General features: G+C 41.7%; 1 protein-coding gene across 1 annotated transcript; it reads left to right on the forward strand.

The window, feature by feature from the left end:
* The first annotated feature begins 1,268 nt into the window (after window positions 1–1,268).
* Window positions 1,269–11,527, forward strand: LOC147255881 (putative G protein-coupled receptor 173). The gene is made up of 2 exons (XM_086212670.1): window positions 1,269–2,039; window positions 8,464–11,527. Exon 2 carries the CDS (start codon window positions 8,637–8,639, stop codon window positions 9,819–9,821), a length of 1,185 nt encoding a protein of 394 aa, XP_086068796.1. The 5' UTR covers window positions 1,269–2,039; window positions 8,464–8,636; the 3' UTR covers window positions 9,822–11,527.
* Window positions 11,528–20,698: the final 9,171 nt, after the last annotated feature.

Genomic DNA, 20,698 nt, shown 5'->3' on the forward strand with positions numbered 1-20,698 from the left:
CAAGGGGAGAAAATCTGATTCAAATTCTCCACAGAGACCCGTCCGGGGTGTACCCCGCCTCACGCCTGAAGGCTCCAGCCCCCCCGAGACCCTTAACAGGATAAGCGTTAGAAAATGGATGGATGGATTCTCCACAGAGGATAATTTTGATCATTAGCTAGGATGTGTTAATCATCTGAGGACAAGTCACTGTGAGTGAGCAGGTCATGGCACAGTGATATTTGCTGCTGCAGAAGCTTGAAGAGTGTGAAATATTAATTTTATTAAAAAAAAAATTCAAATAATCTCTCTGGGTATTCCGACTTCTTCCCACCGTCCAAAGACATGCGATTGGGGACGAGGCTAATTGGATACTTTAAATTGACTGTAGGTATGAGTGTGAATGGTTGTCTGTCTCTATGTGACTGTGAGTGTGAATGGTTGTCTGTCTATATTTGTTGGCCCTGCGATGGACTGGCGACCTGTCCAGGGTGAACCCCGCCTCTCACCCGTAGCTGCTGGGATAGGCTCCAGCCCCCCAGCGACCCTCAACAGGAATAAGCGGAAGAAAATGGATGGACAATTCAAATAAGTGATCCAAAAGAGAAGTCATACACAACCCAGAATCCTCAAGAGTATCAGCATAGCCTCTGATTGATACACCCCACTGATGCCACAGGAAAATTTACCCTACTTGTCAGTTGGCCATCAACTGAGAAGAATCTGGGTGCAGAAACATGACCATAATTCCCTTTCTGAATCTCTAGGTACCTTACTTCTTAAAATATTTGACCAACCCCCCCCCCCCCCCCCCCCCCAGAAGGTAGAGCAGCTGTTTAACAAGGGAAGGGTCCCTGGTTTGAGCCTCACTTCCCCCGGTGATCATGTCGAAGTGTCCTTGAGCAAGATTCTGAGCCCCTAATTGCTCCAAAATGCCCTGTGGATGGACTGGCGATTTGTCCAAGGTGAACCCACCTCTCGTCCAATGTCATCTGGGATAGGTATAGAAAATGGATGGCTGGATAAATTTTCACTCCTGAAATGCCAAGGGCATTGAATTAATCCAAAGAGTGAGTGTTCACTGCGGAGCTCTTTCCATGGAGCTTCAAGATTGAATACAAAATAAACATACCAGCCAATAGCACAACTGTACACTGTGTCACCACAAACAAAACACATCATCATATACAACATTTAACTCATTGAGTTATAGTGGGATGGATGTCCTGGGCTCTGTGGGATGAATCTGCCCACAGCCCCCCAAAGCTTCGCACCGCCCCTGTCTATGAAACGTTCAGAGCGGATTAAATCACTGGTGACCAGCAGGTGTTTGGATGCTGCGCTTATTGTCGAAACCTGCCGAACTCGGGGTGGTCTGTTCCCGATACAGCCGTGACCAACAGACTAGCGGCACCGACGGAAACTTCATCTTATTTCGGATGTTTATCTTCACGGTACCAGGATCCCTCCCAGCCGGCTGGCCGCTGACGGGCTGCGGGAGAGAATGAGGATTGGCCTCGGTATCAGCGACTTGCTCGGGGCTTCCTGGCCTCAGTGCAGGCACCTGCTAGCCGGGATTTTACAGCCCAGAAGCCCCTCCGTTATCTCGGCATGTTAAAGGATTTAAGGGACGCCAGACGTGAGATTTCCATCGGCTTGACCACCACAATGAGAGAAGAAGTGTTCTTCAAAGAAGCCAGGGTCCACGGGGCGTCTGGGGATGTCGGTCCTCACCGGCTCCAAATGAGTTCACTGATGCTGCTGTAGGAGGGGACACCCGAGCCCGCAGTGATGAAGCAGCTGTCCCGTCACGGGGGCTGGGGACTGACCAGGCACCAGACATGACATGCACAAGAAAAAAGTGGACCTTTTGTTTTTAAAAGGAATCCGCAACAGGCTTCTCTGAACACCTAAATACTGTCCACACAGATTTAGACCGTGACACCGTGATCTCATCACCGGGAGCTAGGCTACTGCAGCCGTTCTCTCGGAGTTTCCTCCCGGTTGGCTTGCTCTGACATCACACGGCCTGAGAGTGGAGGACAAGCAGCCCTCAGCAGGTGAGCAGCACATCACAACATGACTTCCATTTTGTGTTGCCTACAGGTCTGTGGAATGCGAAATGTCGTGCTGCCTGCCTCTGCAGCCCTGCATGCCATGTATGTGTGGTTTTAGCAGCTCCCTGTAGGCCCAGATCAGCCTGGCGGCGGGGGGGGGGTCATGGGATGCACAGTCCCTCATAATACTAAATGCATGCATCCCAGCAGCTGTGACGCTGCGCAGGGCTCATGATAAATAAATGAGGGAGTGCAGCAGCTCTAGGGCTTTGCTCAGGAGTGGGACAGCCAAGTGATTTCCTTTAATTTGCTGTAATGTGGCCCTTGAGAACATAACTCCGCCCCTGAAAAGATACAGGTTATGTAGGGAATGATTTGAAGCCATCCAGACATCTTCCTGCTGGACTGCAGCAGCAGCTGGCTACCTCTCTAGTCCTACAGGCTGCATGTGACCAGGCCTGATGCTGGGCCCCCCTCAGACACCAACCCTGTCTACATCTCATCCAGTCAGCTCGGTCGCCTCCTCCCACCCACATCAAGCCAGAGGTATTGGGCTGCTGTTGCTACCCAGTTCCTTACAGTGACTCGGCCCTCCGCCGCCAACCAACTTCCAGCTTGGAAAAGCCCCTCCTTCAAGTCACACAGCCTTTCTTGCACTTCCTCTTAGCTCTCAGCCTGTGACGCTTAGAGGGCTGCAGTTCCCAAATCCAAGTCTAATTGATATGTGTGAATGGGATTTGATAAACATCTTTGTTGTTGATCACGTTGAACAACCACCATCCAGCGATTTTCCTTTTTTTCCAAATTGAAATTCCGCAAAAGCCTCAGCTTCAGTGATAGTTGATTTTGATTCTATATTCTGGATGGTACAGTCAGACAAATAATACATTAAAAGATGGATACAGAAGTGTGTGTCTGTCCTTGGCGATGACTGTTTTGAGAAGAGCAGCAGCAACAGTCAGCTATGCTATCATGCATACTGGGGCTGCACATTTGATCAGCCACTGCCCTCTGCAATTTTCAAATCACAGCAAGACCAAATCAGAATCCACAGAAAATGTGAACTCTCAAATATGCCACATCTGATCACGAGTACTATATTGGTCAAAATAATGCCAATAAGATACTTTTTATCTGAATCCTGCAGCTGTGATGCTCACCGGGTTTACATGGGCTGTAGCATTCCAATAAGAATCAGAATAATAGCCTGGTCTCAATGTCTCCTGTCTCAGTTAAAACAGTCTGAGCTGAATAGGAGGAATTTTTCCATCAGATTGAGTGGTGGTGTAAAACTTTCATGATCTGTCCAAAAGCAACATATTTATAGTTAAGCTGGAATCTCTAATCAGAGTGATTTGAATCAGAGTGGGGGGAGAAAAAAAAAATCCTCGTAAATAGCTAATGACTGCTAATTAGTGCTAGCGTGGTTATATTGCTTCACTCCACAATATACCATATAAATTGTTTATATATCTATAAGCCTTTGATCGAAGCAAAATCCCATCTTATGTTGAAGTAATAAGAGTAACACAATATTATCCTTATAAGTAGTGGTGCTGAAATGTGAAAAAAAACAACAACTTGAGTTTAGAACAAGTACCTCAAAAGTGCACCTGAGCAGATGAGCCACCGCTGTTCTCGTCCAAGCCGCTGACGTTACTGTCATTTGATCAGCTATTGAACTCCAATCAGAAACGCTTTTCTTCAAACAGGTCATCCTCAGTAAAACTAGGTTCTTTGTGTGTGACGGTAATAAAAAGTTGTTTGTTTTGAGGCAATAGAAACAGCATAGTCCAGGAGATACATCCTGGTAAAGCAGATTGGACTTTAATGATGTTCTTTCAAATTGATTTTCTGCTTTGCTCTTTGGACTCATTGATCACAAAGATCTTACAGCTAGTCCCCCTCAGTTTACTTGACAAATTTTTAACCCTCAGCTGATCGCTAAACAATATATGTATCACGTATACGTACGTGAATATATGAACCTTGAGATTGCAAAAATACATTGATACCAGACACGAAATGCAAGCTTATTACGAAAGGGCCATCTATCTTGCCAGGGTTGCACTGTCCTTACTGCTTTACTTAATTTGATGCATTTTTAAAATTTGATTGCAGTCAAATAAAATTCATGGGAAAACTATGGATTAAATAGAAGAAATATCTGTTCACATCCATCACACTATTGGGGCTTTCCTGAATAGCATTTTATTCAGATTACGCTACATCCTTAGATTTCTGTATATATGGGAGTGTCTGTGAGATGGAGACTGTTGTAGATTGAGAACATGTCCCGTGCAGAACAAGCCACCGAGTGTATTTGACCCCACCCGCTCCCAGGTGCATTTCTACATTATAGGATACTGTATAGTTGCAGATACTGAGAGTCCAAAGCATTCAATATATTTCCTGAGCAAGAAAGTAGATATACAGCATTGAAGATCTGCCTAATTTACAGAAAAGTCTGTCCACCTATTCTGACCTGGTTTTCACAGTTTATCCAATCAAAAGACTAGTGTTGCCCCCCCTGAACCTTGTTGTTTCTAATTATTTGTCACCAAGTCACCTGAGATTCTTCAAGTTGAGTTCAGAGCAGTCTGGAGAAGAGAGGAATACTGCTACTGATATTGTACTACTGCTGTTTATGCACATTTGAAGCAGACTTTAAGTGAGGTCCTAGGTGTTTAAACCTTTAATCTGGCGCTGTTTACCTTGATCAAACATCCAATTTGCTGACCTAGTGTTGAGCTGTTGCGGCCCTGTTAGCAATGACAGGTCAGGGCTGCTGGCGAGCGATGAGGCTTCCTGCTTTAACTTTGGCTCTCCCAGCTCTGATAACATCTCATGTTTAACCTCTACGCACATTGGAGTCAGCGGCAAACCCCCACATTAGTCACCCACGTAAGGCTATTTTCAGAACATCCCAACCAAGAATGCAACGGTACCTATGCTGCCATCAAAGACAGCCAAATGTTCACCACTTGCTGAGATGTCTCCTGTCGCCGTTGGACGAGAGATGCACTGTAACTTGTTCTAAGACAAAACAAAACCCAATAGAGCGAGCTCTCCCTTATAGATGAGGCTGCTAATGTTAGCTCGCCTTAGTGGCTAAGTGCCATTAATAACAGAATAGTTTAATTTTATCGTCAACTCAAGTTCCAAAGTGGAGAGTTGTAACCACAAAACAGTCGAATTTGAAACTTAAGTCAGGTCCAGCATTACAAAATACAAATGTTTGGGGTTCAAATTAAATTGTGAAATGTATCAGTTTGAAGAAGTAAAAGTGTATCCCACATCACTTTTGACAGGCATAGGAGAACCCACAGGGGCGGAGGATCATTGTCGTATGAAATCTGTGTTCCAAAACAAAATGGTTTGCCACTCAATCAGAATTTCACTGATTTTACTCCATTGGGAAATGACTTTATTTGCCAACAGTTGTTCAAAACCGAAAGACAGGAATCATGAAGAAAGTAGTAGTAGTAGTAGTAGTAGTAGTAGTAGTAGTCACTTGCAAGACATGAACAGATCATACAGGAAGTGGAGGAACCTAGTCATCAACAACTCTGTGGGTATAAGGCTGTGCCTGATGACCAACATCTCTTATCACAATAATAACGCATATCCTGATAACAACACGTCCTGATACAGCACATTTTCTATGATTTACATCAATAGATTGTTTAATTATAAAATCCCCAAATGGAAAGAACTTTATTATTATTATTCGTATTGTCAAGTTATCAACAATTCAGGATCAGATTTATTGTCACTTCCACAATACATCTAGATAGATAGATTGGTAGATAGACAGCGAGACAGACAGTTAGATGAATAGGCAGATAGATTAGATAGATGGTTCTCATGCTCCACCGAGCCTTTGCGCAAAATTCTGTGCCAGCAACAAAAGGTTTTATCTTGTAAAAACAACACATGCTGTTGTTTATGGCAGAATTAAGTCTTATTCACATGCAATTTGGCCCTGAACCTGGGGTGCATGTCTTATTTAACCTCTATGCTAAAGTTGGCACTTCTTACTTAACTTGCTTTTCACCTCCTCTTGGCTGTGAGCTTGGCCAGCGGGCCAAAAGGTGTACACATGGCTGAGACATTCCCTGCCTGCCAATGTTAGGTAATATTACTTTAAAATTGTGATATTTTATATTACATTACTGGGAAAAAGGTAATTTGTTACAATGATGAATAGTGATAGCGATTCCTCGACCATGTAACCAGCTGAAGGATCATGAATTGCACTTCAGTGACGGTGGCTGCTTCAGCCGTTGCTGTAGCATCAGTCTCCTCCTCCATGGGCTTTGTCACCCCACCAGTGTTGCTTAGTTTGCAGGTGCTTCCTCAAATTTGAGGTAGCGTTCACAACAACTGAGAGAACAATCAGTATTTAGCTGTGATGTTCATGTCCCTTTACACACACACACACACACACAACCACCACCACCTCCACGTAGGGAAGAAAACAGAAACCATGAATTTCCCACACTTTGAAAATGTAATTTGTAAAATGGATTACTGACACAGGCAGCACGGTGGTGCAGTGGTCAGCGCTGTCATCTCACAGCAAGGAGGTTCCGGGTTCAAGTCCCGGCTCCATCACAGGATCTTTCTGTGTGAGTCTCCATGTTCTCCCTGTTCCTGTGTGGGTTCTCTCTAGTACTCCAGCTTCCTCCCACAGTCCAAAGTCATCAAGAGGGGATGAGGCTGATTGATACTCTAAATTGACTGTAGGTGTGACTGTGAGTGTGAATGGTTGTCTGTCTCTATGTGTTGGTCCTGGGATGGACTGGTGACCTGTCCAGGATGAACCCCGCCTCTCGCCTGAAGGCTGCTGGGATAGGCTCCAGCCCCCCCGCGACCCTTAACGGGATATGCGGAAGAAAATGGATGGATGGATGGATTAACCAAGGCAGAATTGATGGATTACTGATACTGTTAAACATGTTAAAAACTGTTGTTTTGATGTACCTGCAGTGAAATACAGTTACTTTTAAGAAAATATCCTGATTATCTTGCTACTGTCACTGTATTCATTTACTCCCCTAGTATGCATTGTCTCATTAGCAGCTATGCTCAGTTTGTCCACAAGGTTGGACCCTCATTATATAAGAGATAAGAGTCTTTGTCATTTTATTATTTCTATTAGTATTTTTTGTCATTAGGGTTCTAATCCCAAAGGTTTTGGACTTTATTTTGTTTTGTCTTTGATTGACTGTTGATGTGCCTCAAATTTCTGAAGCAGCCTCAGCATCATTTATTGATAGTTGTTGTGTGTCGTGCACCAGAGTAGTGAACAAGGTGGGAGGCAGCACACAGTGCACAGTGCTTCTGTCAGCCACAAAGATGTGGAGAAGTAGAGGTCAGATCAGATAATAATATTTGGGGAAGAAAATCCCATTTTATAGTCTTCCTCTAGCTTTAGACTTAAAACTGGAAGATTCTGCAACAAGGCATACAAAAAACATCATTCATTGTTGTTTTTAGGTTATGTTCCTATTCATTTTTATACTCACATAACCATCACAAATGGCAATAATGTCTTGCACTGTAATATAAGGTTTTTGTTCATGATATTTTTCTTGTTTCACTGTTTTATGAATGAGGAAGTAAATTACGCAGGTCTTAACCACTTTTTTACGTGTCATTTCTTTCACTTTTCAAGTTTAATTTGCCTTTTTAATGACTCAAAGTTAGCAAGATGTTTCCCCTCCCACATTCCTTCTCTGTGGCTCGAGAAGTCAAAGAGGGTCAGCTATGTAGATTTAGTTCATGTATATTAAGCTTAAAACAAGTGTGCCAACTCTGAAATGATGAATCCATGGCCTCTTTATTCAGCTAAGCGGAAGACAATGGATGGATGGACTTTGATTATAGATGAAAAATAACTAACCTGAACACTTACAGTTTGGTACAATTGTTACTGACTCCAACTGTAATTGCGCTAGCTAGTGGCACCTGTTTGCTATCTTACAAGTTTTATGGTTAAGGGTGTAAACTACATTACAACTACAAACTACCGCTAATTTCATTTTATATAGTTTTGCTGTAGTTAGTGGTCGGTCTTTATCCATGACTGGTGTTTTTTTTTTTTACTTCTGGGGCACTATGAAGTCATGCTAAGAGGAAAAAAAGTGTCTTTGAACAATTTTTGGGTTACAAATCATTCCAAAAAAATATTTTTTTTTAATATAAAATGTATACAATCTGTCAATCACCTGCCTTGGTTTTAACCAGAAACCAACTGTAACACAGTTGCCAGATGGTTGAAGGTTTCATGGTTAAAACTTAAGAAATCATCAAGACATCTTGAATTTCACAAGTCAAATGTTTGACTTTCTGTCTTGTAGGGTACCACGTGAAGTGATACATCAAACACATATCTGTCTGTGTCTTTTGTGGTTGTTTTCAGGCTCTGGGACCAGATCACGAGGGGATACCATAACACAATGGAGCAATGTGGATTGAGGTGGTCTTGTTCCATGTGAACTGCAGAAGGACAGCAACCACGAGGACGAAGGAACAACTAGCATACGGAGGAGGTGGTGGAGGAGGGCTGGCTTTGCTGTTTGAAGAAAAGACGGAATGGGTGGGGGGGCATTCGAGATGCCGAATGGAAATGAGAGCAGTGAAGGGCCTGCGGGCCCCATGGCAGCAGTGGTGGCCACCACAGGAGGGATAATAGCTGAGAGTCCCTCCTCGGCCGTCTCTACTTACATCAAACTGGTGCTACTGGGGCTGATCATTTGCATCAGCCTGGTCGGCAACCTGGTGGTGTCGCTGCTGGTACTACGAGACCGAGCCCTGCACAAGGCACCTTACTACTTCCTGCTGGACCTGTGCCTGGCAGACACCATTCGCTCAGCCATCTGCTTCCCCTTTGTGCTGGTGTCTATAAAAAATGGCTCAGCGTGGACTTACAGTGTGCTGAGCTGCAAGGTGGTGGCCTTCATGGCTGTTCTCTTCTGCTTCCATGCCGCCTTTATGCTGTTTTGCATAAGCGTTACACGCTATATGGCCATTGCACACCATCGCTTTTACTCAAAGCGCATGACGTTCTGGACTTGTGTGGCTGTGGTGTGTATGGTGTGGACGCTGTCTGTGGCGATGGCTTTCCCACCTGTTTTCGATGTGGGCACTTACAAGTTCATTCGTGAGGAGGACCAATGCATCTTTGAGCATCGTTATTTCAAGGCTAATGATACGCTAGGCTTCATGTTAATGCTGGCTGTGCTCATTCTAGCCACACATGTTGTCTACATGAAGTTACTCCTCTTTGAGTACAAGCACCGCAAGATGAAGCCGGTTCAGATGGTTCCGGCAATCAGTCAGAACTGGACATTCCACGGGCCGGGAGCTACTGGGCAAGCAGCTGCCAATTGGATTGCCGGATTTGGCAGGGGTCCGATGCCACCCACTCTGCTGGGAATCCGTCAGAACTTGCACAACCAGAACCGTCGCCTTCTGGGCATGGAGGAGTTCAAAGCTGAGAAGCAGCTTGGCAGGATGTTTTACGTGATCACCCTGCTATTCCTGGTGCTCTGGTCTCCATACATAGTGGCTTGCTATTGGAGGGTGTTTGTAAAGGCTTGCACAATACCACATCGGTACCTATCCACCACTGTGTGGATGAGTTTTGCCCAAGCTGGCGTCAACCCTATCGTCTGTTTCTTCCTTAACAAAGACTTGAAGAAAGGGCTCCTTTCCCATTTACCAGCCTGCTGCAGGACTAAACCTCATCTGCCACGAGAGCCTTACTGTGTCATGTAAGCACACATGATGATCTGAACATGGAGGGAAAGCAGGGGGCAGCCAAGAGGATGTTTGCTGGGAGTGATTGCTTGAGTTATTGTGGCGTTTGATTCAATGCAAGCTATTTTGAGGCAATGAGTTTAATCCAGTGTCAAAGTAAAAACACTGCAATAGTAAGCATGTATTTCCATCCACCAAGCCCTTTCTCAATTATGATACAAGCACTCACAGAGAACAGGAAACATATTTTGATTGCCAACAGGCAAGTAATAATGCAGAAATTGTGGAAAGAAAGCCAGACAAATAGCCAACAACAAATTACACGAGTCGCATCAAACGAATGTTGATTTGGTGACTACAAGAAGACTAAAAAGGACTGCTAAATAGGACAAAGGAGCAACCAATCTGGTCAAAATCAATATTCTAATAAATTCAGATAATGTTAGATGTATTAGCATCTATAATTGATTAGGGATTTCTTTTTGGAAAATGTTTTTAAATTATGTATTTATTTTTTTCTATTACGCTAACAGCAACTTGAGTTTTATTTTATTTGTGGGGCTTTCTTAGATAGTGGCAGTTAAACTATGGGGAGAGATCCAATAAACATCCCTGGCCAGACTTAGACTGAAGAGGTTTCTATCCATAACCTTTGGACTGTATATTTTTGATGATTATTTAAATTTAAACAAACAATTTTTAGGAAATCTGAAGCAACCATTGCTTCAATTTCCACACTCCACATCAATAGGGGGCAGTATATTATCAGAAAGAAATGTCTCAATCAACAACTATTCTAAATATATATTTTGGGTCAACTGAAAAAACTGGGTTTTAGTTTGAGGAACCGATTAAAGTATCTGTTGCTCTTTGGTGAGTAGTTAGTCTAGTTGGACTCACCTAGAAAGTCTGCTGCTGAAACGTGTGCTCTAAATGCTGTCTTTTACTTTTAAAAAAATGCACACGAACCGGCGCTGGTAAAATTAAGCCGCTGGTGAGATCCGATGCCAAAGTCACCGAGAGATCACAGTTTTCCTGCTGGCAAACAGTCAAGTGTTGGAGTTCCAGAGTACTGCTTCTAAAAGATTCCTTCTAATTTCTTAGGTCCGTCAGTGGTCTGAGAGTGGTCCATCTATCCATCCATATACCAACCAAGTCTGGTGTCATGACAGTTTGATCATTTTCTCACCATGCTTCCAATTGTTTGACTAGCAAATGGACCTGCTACCAGCACAAAGCACAGGTGAAGGTCGACTGTCTAAAATGCATCCATCCATTTTCTATACTGCTTATCCGTTAAGGGTCATTGGGGGCTGGAGCCTATCCCAGCTGATATTGGGAGAGAGGCGCGTCACCAGCCTGTCACAGAAGCAATTAGGGGCTCAGTATCTTGCTCAAGGATACTTCAACATGTTCACTGGGGGAAGTGAGGGTCAAACCAGCAACCCAGCGAACCTTCACTTGCTAGACGGCCACTCCTCTGAGTCATGCCGCCCCGTCTAAAATCTACAGCTATGTTATGTTCCATATGATTAAAGGGCTCAATTTTCAAGATCAAAAATACCGTGAGCATCACATCTTTTTCACCTTGAGGAGCTTTGGTGAATTCCTGTTGAAGCTTTCCTTGTGACAAGTGACCCCACCACCACCACCACCACCACCCCCACAGCACATATGATTAGTGCATTGAAATCTCTGTTAAGATCTGCATGTTAGAAGTCTCCCAGTTTTTATATATATAAATATATATGTATATGTGTATATATATGTATATATATACACACACACACATATACATGTATATATACATGTATATATATATATATATATATACGTGTATATATACGTGTATATATATGTATATATATGTATATATGTGTGTATATATATATGTGTATATATATATATGTGTGTATATATATGTGTGTGTATATATATATATATATATATATATATATATATATATATATATATATATATATATATGTGTGTGTGTGTGTGTGTGTGTGTGTGTGTGTGTGTGTGTGTATTAGAAAGAGAAGCTTTCCTCAGTGGTTGTCACCTCTCCAAGACAACAACCCTACATGCAGTAAATATCATGGAACATTTAAAACACAAATTTAAAAAAACAAACTGCAGTAATAAACTTGACAGGACAGAGAAACTTGGAGTACAGAGGAAACTTTCCAAGGATGGAAGAACACAGCATTAAACTTCTGAAATACTTTTTGACAGACAAGCATGAAACAAGTTGTTTCCTGATCAGAGGATCCATCCATCCATCCATTTTCTTTCGCTTATCCTGTTAAGTGTCGCGGGGGTGGGGCTGGAGCCTATCCCAGCAGCCTTCATGCGAGAGGCAGGGTTCACCCTGGACAGGTCACCAGTCCATCGCAGGGCCAACACATAGAGACAGACAACCATTCACACTCACAGTCACACCTACAGTCAATTTAGAGTATCAATCAGCCTCGTCCCCTCTTGATGTCTTTGGACTGTGGGAGGAAGCTGGAGTACCAGAGAGAACCCACACAGGGAGAACATGCAGACTCACACAGAAAGATCCAGGCCCGAGCCGGGACTCAAACCTGGAACCTTCTTGCTGTGAGGCGACAGTGCTAACCACTGCACCACCGTGCCGCCAATCAGAGGATCCAGTCACTTTTAAAACTCTCCAGAGGAGAATGCTCCACCGCAATAGCAATTTTGCAAGTCACAGGCACACCTGGCTGTGAAAAGAAGGTGATTCTAACTGTGACTGGTTACATTCTTGTTACACCCAAGATAGACCTCGTATTGATTTAGAGACTACTTACACCCCCTTTGTGCGTTGTGCTGGATGTCCCACCCAAAATATCGATTGGCGAACTGACCTGTGAGAATTGGATGTGCCCTAAAACCACTTGTGGCATGCTTGTCAGACCATGGGGTTTTTAGGTCACTAAAACTGGGCTCAAGAGTCATGAATGTTTGATTCGTCTCAGTTGTTGTAACCTTTCCTTCATATGATTGGCCTACTGATCATAAATAATCATTCAATTCCTATCAAACAATGCCAAACCAAAGCGTGCACCAATGCAACTCATCATCATCGTGATAGATGTTCAGAAATGACCGAACTTTATGGATGCCTTTGTTTAGCAGAGATGTTTTCGAACTGCTTCTATATCAGCAGTCCGCAAAATGAAAACGTGGATGACACTGTTATTCTTGGACCCAAACATAGTAAACCTGTTGCTTCACTGACCAACCTAAGAAAGAAGACCGGACTTTTTTCAAGCAGTACTTCACCTCCATATCATTACAACAAAGAAGAGGCTACAGATTGAATTTAGCAGAGTACCTGGATGCAGCTGCTTCCCGCAGCAGAGACAGGGAGTTTTGACAAGTTTGAATTGAAGGACGCACTGACAGATACTTTACGTAGTTTTGTTTCACCAGATCGCATTTTTAACATCTGATGCCAAGACGAAAATCTATCTACTATGCAGTGATCTCACTATAATGGAACAACAACAAAAAAGCCTGTGAGGCTGTTCTTAAAAACTTAGTTGAAGATAAAACCAGAGAGAGATGCACATTATGTTGAAATGTATTTCATAATTAATTGCGTGCCAGTATTAAACAGAATTCTTTGACGATACAACAAATGAATTATGTCCAGAAAAAAGTTCTGTTCCTTTTCTTAAAAACAAAACAAAAACTTACATGATTACTTGCATCGGCATAGCCATGGATGTACAGCAGACACTGGATACAGTGTTAGTGTGAGGGAAAGAAGGCCACTGAAAGCTGCTGAGAAACGTTTGAATTCTGGGTGCAGCATAGCTGATCAGCAGGTATACAAGGGAACCCTCCCAGTTGAGCCAGTTTAACCCTCAACTAACCCGAATGGGAATAAAATGATTTCATGTGTGACAGTGACTTTCTGTATCAGAGGGCAAATCGGGGAGGTGGTTGAGTGCACTTTTTGATGGTTGGCAGGTCGATTCTTGCTTAAAGCTGTTTCACAAATTTAACTTAAATTGGTTTTCTTTGACTCAAATTTACCAATTCGTGACCCAGCTGACACACCAGAAAACAGTATTTTTACACCATGAGTTTCCTTTGAGGACAATTTTGTCTGTGAATGATAGTTAGAACATTATTGTAGAACCAGGGATTCCATGTTCCTCTGGCCACCTGAGCATATTGTATTTTACTACCATGTACGGATAAGTAGGTTAAGAGAAATTAATTAATTGAAGTCGCTCAATTTTGTTCTGAAGTATCACTGCTTACCTGGTTTAATGTAGTCTCCAGTCACTCCAATTAAGCTGCATATACACTGAATGTGGAGCACATTTTTTTTACGAGATCAAATTACATCTAAAGTCAATTCAAAGACATGAATAAACGCAAATTTGTGTCTGTTCCTGTCAGGTGGCACAAATGTGCGTCGCATGGTGCGTACATTTTAAGTGTGAATGATCCATTTTCAGATCTCAGCATATTTGTGCAAGTTGAAAATCCTGAACTTTGAGCAAAAAAATTGACCTGAAAACATGTCAAACATGGGATGGTGTCAGAGACGTGAGCTGGCAGGGGATTTCAAGATGATTTGCCCAAATGGGGCTGTTTTTGACGGCTGACAGCATGACTGCTAATCACGTTTCTAGTGGGACTTTCCCTGCTTGAGTGAGAGACTGATGTTCCACGGCAGAGGCTAGACTTATGTTGGTGAATCATGTTGAAGTTTGTTGCTGGCTTTATGTCTCTATAATTGCTAAATACGAGATATTTCTATGGGAGATGTGAGATCTTGTGAGCTGGGATGGCTAAGCTAACTTGCAAGCATCAGAACTCGACAGGTGCAGTGACAAAGTGTACAATCGACGGGCAACAGTTTAACATTTGATCAGCAGACTGTAAGGGTTACCAAGATTTAAAAAAAAACAACAACACAAATTAAAAGCCTACATTTCTGCTTAATATATTCTTAAAATGTACATAAACAGGGTTAACACAGAATTAGCATTATTCTGTTCCCTAAAGGGGGATCAAATGTGTGAAGGACACAAATAAAAATACATAATCCAGATATTAAACATTGAAGAATGTTGACATTTTTTTGTAGATCAAAGAAAAAGTAGCGTTCTCCACACCCGCGTTAGCCACAGAGCAACACTGGGCTGCACAAGACATGCGGCTCCCTTTATAAAGCAAATCAAAACAGATCATCTATAATTAACTTGAGCTTCATCCAGACCACAGATAAAAAATGCTCCAAACACAGGCTCATTTTTAATTTTGTTAATGAACGAAAAAATCTTGCCAGTGATGTTACCCACAAGCCTTTTCATCTCTCACTCACACAAAAGAGAAAGCCTACAACAAGGAATTCTCTTCAGCCTCAGAACGAAATGCTTCTTGTTTGGATTATTTTCTGAGAAGTCCAGAGTTTCATCCTTTACTATTTATACTGAAAAGAACCTCAATCTAAGGCGTTTTCTAGAATGACTTCTTGTAACTGGACACTGATGTCTGGCCAGCTGCAGAGGTAGCTGAGGCTGAGCAATTTAGATAGCGTCCAATCCCAGGTTGGCGGCTCTCCCTACTGCAGACACTGTGGTTCACAACAAGAAGTGAGAAGCTAGTGAACAGTGTTGTCTGTCAGCCCTACCTTATCACATATTTTTGTCATCTTTTGGATGTTGTGGGCTTTTTTTTTTTTAATTATTCTTATTTTCCACTTGAGTAGACATGAGCAGTCGACATCCTTTCATGTTTTACTGCTCCAAAAACAAGCTTGACCCCTTCATAGCAGCTAATTGTTGACGACAGACAGGCTTCAAATTAGGACTCAAATTTTGCCCCGATCTCACAGTTGTGAAGCAACTGTCAAACACAGCCCTGGCAATAAAAAAAAAAGTAAAAATCCTTCCCCAACTTTATTGGTAATTCTGACCGGCTCAGAGAAATTACAACAAACCAAACCGAAGCAATCCCATAAACTTCCTGGAGGTGGCAGGATAATTCAAGCTATCATGGAAACTCTGATTCACCAAACCCTGATGATTCCGTTAACCAGCTTTAATCCAGAGTAAATGTCAACTTTGTGTGATTGTAAAGTAGAGACATGGTGAAGGTCTGAAGGTGCAGGGGGACGCTTTGTAATATGACAAACTGTGTTTTTTTTCTTATTTTGAAAGTGGAGTAGGGGCAAGAGCACAGGGATTGTAATTTGTCGGTGAATGTTAAAAAAAAAAAAAAAAGACGCGGTTTTAAAAGAGTGAGGGCAAAATTGCGGGGGGTTTGAGGTGCCCCTTTTTCTGTGCTGTGCCATATCTGACACCCCAAAAAACAGCATGCCATTAAGAACTGCTAATCCTGATTTTATTTTCAGAATTATGGCCTTATTCCATAAAAGTTGAATCACTTAAACAAAGAGTAGTCACATTTCTCTCCCTTATATGCACTGAAGTCAAAACGAAGAAAAGAGGACACTGCTTACAAAAGTGACATTTGAGGGACTTGTTGCTGTTCCCATCCAAACCGTGAAGAACTGTGGTCATGGACAGATGATGGAGAAAGGGGGTGAAGGAGACCAATGAAGGTAGTAGATGAGACTTTTCTGTTTTAGACTGACAGAGACCCAGGCCTCGACTCAACCCTGCCCTGTGTGTTTGTGGAATCGTTTCTCTTGAGTTTGTCTCTCAATTATCAACCCGAAGGAATGAAGAAGAAGAAGAAGAAGAAAAAGAAGAAGAAAAAACAACAACCGCTCTTTCCATTTTCATTTGTGAGAAAAAGCCAGAATTCACAGTTGATGCTCAAGAGCTTTTTTTATTTGCTTCAAGCAGGTTATCTTTTGTAAATTTACTGTGATCTCTGTACTATTCTGTGTGTATTATATTGACTGCAAACTCACTTTGAAATGCAGCAGATTTCCTGATCATCCTATTTTTTACTCTGTGTGTGTGTGTGTGTGTGTGTGTGTTTCTACTGACAGGCATGAATGTGTGGATGCTTAAGATGATTGTTACATGGATAGCGAAAGAAGGGAATGAAACATTTTGACTGACCACTCCTGCAAATGCTTTCTCTGTATTCTTCACATGGACCCTGTTCCTGACACAAAGATCTGAATGTGTTTACTGCAAGTCCCTTTTTAAACATGAAAGGGGTAATTATTATTATGATGATGATGATGATGATGATGATGATGATTATTAATTGGAAAGGATTTTTGTAGATATTTAGGGACAATGGAAAATCCAAACACTTGAAATAAAGACAGGCCAAATATGTGTGCATACACTGGCCATTTTCTGAATGTTTCATTGGAAAACGAATACATAAAAAATATTTAAAATAAATATCAATAAATTACAATTTGTATGATCTTAAATAACAAAGGATTTTTTGTGCAACACACGATTCAGCAGCTTCACTGGACATCAAATCACAATGACAATGAGTGCCAAGGTTATCGTTCCCCTAAAATGATAACTGAAATAATTAGCTTGGATCCTATTTTGTAGTTTTGGTCATCACTTTTATCAGTAGTAGGAGGAACACGAGCTAGGCAGACGTCTGGCAGGTGAAGAAAGAAGAGCTGTCAGAGGATCAGATATGTTGAAAGTAAAACTTGTGAATTATAATGAGGGGATGATTATTGACATTTGATCTCAACAAGACTGCATTTTAATTGCCGGTGTGATGGGGTCTTGGATGTACTGTCAACTGACTAGTTTGAGGTAAACTAGTTCAACTGCTGCATTACCTGATCATCTGATGGCTCCTGGGTCTTTGCCCCCTCACACTTTCACTGAAATGATGTTGCCATATTCTCAACCTAAGAGATGATTACTAAATAACCAGGAACTGGGGATGCATATTATTGTTTTAGATTTTATTTTAAAATTACAACCAATTCAGTGGATAGCTGATGTTTGCCGAAGCAGATTATCTGGGTTGTCTTTATTTCCAAACCATTTGGAAAGGCCTATTGTTTGTTGTTGCTTCATCATAAACAGCAACATATAGCAAAAAATGAAAAAAACCCACCTTGATTTGCTGTGCAGACATTCATATCAGCGAACGGACCAATATATTAAAAAAATTATCAATATCTACCGATTACCAGTGACAGCCGATATTATCGTGCATCACTACCACTGACTAATATAAATGGTGACTAGAACTACAAAAAATAAATAAATAAATCCATGTAAAAATAAACTGAAATGATGCTTAAATCTTTGCCTGTTGTCTCAACCTCCCACTCACACCAGGACGCACGTGTGATGGTTTGATGGGTTGAACTTGTTTCGTAGTAAACGTAACGCTCAACCACAACACACAAACAGTCCATTTCAGACCACATAAAAAAAGTTTCACAATGTTTCACTGAGAGTGGAAAACATGTATGTAGCTCCTGAAAGATATCATGTGTTTGGCAAGGCTGAACAAGCCCCAAAAAACCCCGCAGCAAGTTGGAACTACAACAAACCTTAATTTATTCAGATGGACTTATGAAAACTACAAACTGGTGTTGAACATATAGATGTATTAAATTCATTTATTTCACAGTTAAAATCTATTGATACACAATGGGTTCAGAGCATGAAAGGGCAAGGCTAATATATTAGCAGTGTTAAACTGATTTTCCCCTGAACATAAATGGGTTCCTGCACCAGCCCTCCACCAGGTCTGGCAAGAACAATTCTGGCAGTTCTCATGTGATCCTGCTGCCGTTCACATTTTTGAGAAATTCATGAAAATGACAATAAGGCATACACTTTTAATATAAAAGTAATCCTGGATCTTCCCCATTGCATTTCCTCTTTAACCTATGGCTCCAGCTCTCCGCCAGCCTCATCCTGCTAAAAGACAAAGAACCAATCACATGACCTCTGAGGTGGCACGCTAGATTATCATTCATCAGTGCTTCAGGCAGTTTTCTAAACTTCTGTATTTCAGTGAAAGATAATTTATAAATAATCAATATCTTTAAAAAAAATTCTGTTAACAGCAGAGTGTCTCCTGTGAGTCACTGCAGCAGTTCTACTGGTGTGATGCGTTTGATGTCAGTGTCACTGGTGTGACTGGGCACCAGCAGCTGGAAATGAGCCAGAGAGCAACTTGACAAGTGAACGCGCAATTCAGCCTCCGCTCGCTCACATTGCCACACCTGTCACTGAATTCTCCTGCATCAGTTTAATTTTAACCCAAATTATCAGGAGTTAAAGGAAAGTTCAATATTATACATTAAATTCAAAAGTTAACAAACCTCTGCTGACAAATCATGGAAACAAGTCAGTCGAGCGGAAGTGCAGCTTCCCTTTATGCTGTTTTTTTTTTTTTTTAATTTTGTTCAGCCACTCAGTCAAGCTACTTGTTCAGCACGTCTTTGTGGAATTATGATTTCTGTGGTCAGTGGATCCATTTTTTTTCAGTACAGAAATAAATTTGATCTGAAATTGTCAGGTTATTATAATGATGACATATTACATGATCCATCCATCCATCCATTTTCTTCTGCTTATCCTGTTAAGGGTCATGGAGGGGGGCTGGACCCTATCCCAGCAGCTTTCGGGCGAGAGGCGGGGTTCACCCTGGACAGGTCACCAGTCCATCACAGGGCCAACACATAGAGACAGACAACCATTCACATTCACATTCACAATGGTGGGATCACTAGTGTTCATTCATAACTTAAAACCTGACCTTGACCTGAAGAAGTGGATCACGTGTGTGTGATAGTCAGAGCAGGATCGACTCTCATATTATTGATTTCAAAAGGATGTTCATGATTTTACATTCCAAACACTGCATGGTGGCGCAGTGTCTTCAAATTTCTTAACCAGCAGAACATCAAAGAGGAACCTTTCAGGAAGGTGAGACCAAATCTTTGGCTCAGCAGTGTAACAACAGATATACAGCAGGTAGAGAAGGGAAGAGACTGATGTTTGGTGGTTTGTAAACTTTACTTTTACATTATTCTCTAAAAATGGCTTTTTGAAATGACCTTCATTTTTTGACATTAATGATTTATGATGTCAGCATGTAAGGTCTGATTATGTTTAGGAGTCAAATAGAATCCAATACTTTTTCTCAGCCCCAAAAGTGTTTTTTGTTGGTTCAGGCAAGTCAAGGAAAGTTCCACCCACACAACTGAGCTTTACAAGCTCGAGCAACCCGTCCAGGGCGCACACTACCTCTCACCCAATATCGGCTGGGAAAGCCTGCAGCCCCACTCCCCCACCCCCCACCCTGCAACCCTTAACGGGTAAGCAAGAGGTATAGAAAAAAAAAAGGATACTTTACTTGCCATAAAAACTCTTTTTGAATGCAGAGGAAAATAATTTCATTGTCAAATGATGGTAATCAACCTCTGTTTGATTACACTTAAAACAGAAATGTAACTGCTACGGCCCGTAAAAAAACAAAACAAAACATCGCAGCAGAAATTCCATCCTGGACAAGTACATGTACTTCTTCATAGAAGTTAAACCAGAAACATGAAGCTCATGGCAACAGAACATAAAGTCTTAATCAGATAACTAAAGATGCTCTCAGGGTGCAGACCTCCGCTGATACCTCCCACTTCTCCACCCCGATGTCTCACTGAAAGATTACATATGTCTGATTTTCACAAAAGTATCCGAATCAGGAGGTTTTTTTTCATTGAGGTTTATGTAAAATATCCAGCTGCACCTTGAACTAATTTAGTCTCAAACTTTACTTTCCTTTTACTTTCCTGTAAATGTGGTTGAAAATCTGTTACTGACCTTTTTTTGTAATCCTGCTATTAAAATAACCTTTTCTACAGATGTAAAAATTTCATTCTAAGATAATGGAGTACTGATATTTTGAAATCTATCAGTATTTGAACAGTAAGTGCAACAATA

This window comes from Aulostomus chinensis, chromosome 9 (genome assembly GCF_037954235.1).
Source record: "Aulostomus chinensis isolate RoL2024-O1b breed Wild chromosome 9, RoL_Achi_v1.0, whole genome shotgun sequence".
Lineage (NCBI taxonomy): Eukaryota > Metazoa > Chordata > Actinopteri > Syngnathiformes > Aulostomidae > Aulostomus > Aulostomus chinensis.

Bases quoted from the DNA above. Each gene is read 5' to 3' on its own strand.
- LOC147255881 (XM_086212670.1), top strand. From the start codon at position 8,637: ATGGGTGGGGGGGCATTCGAGATGCCGAATGGAAATGAGAGCAGTGAA.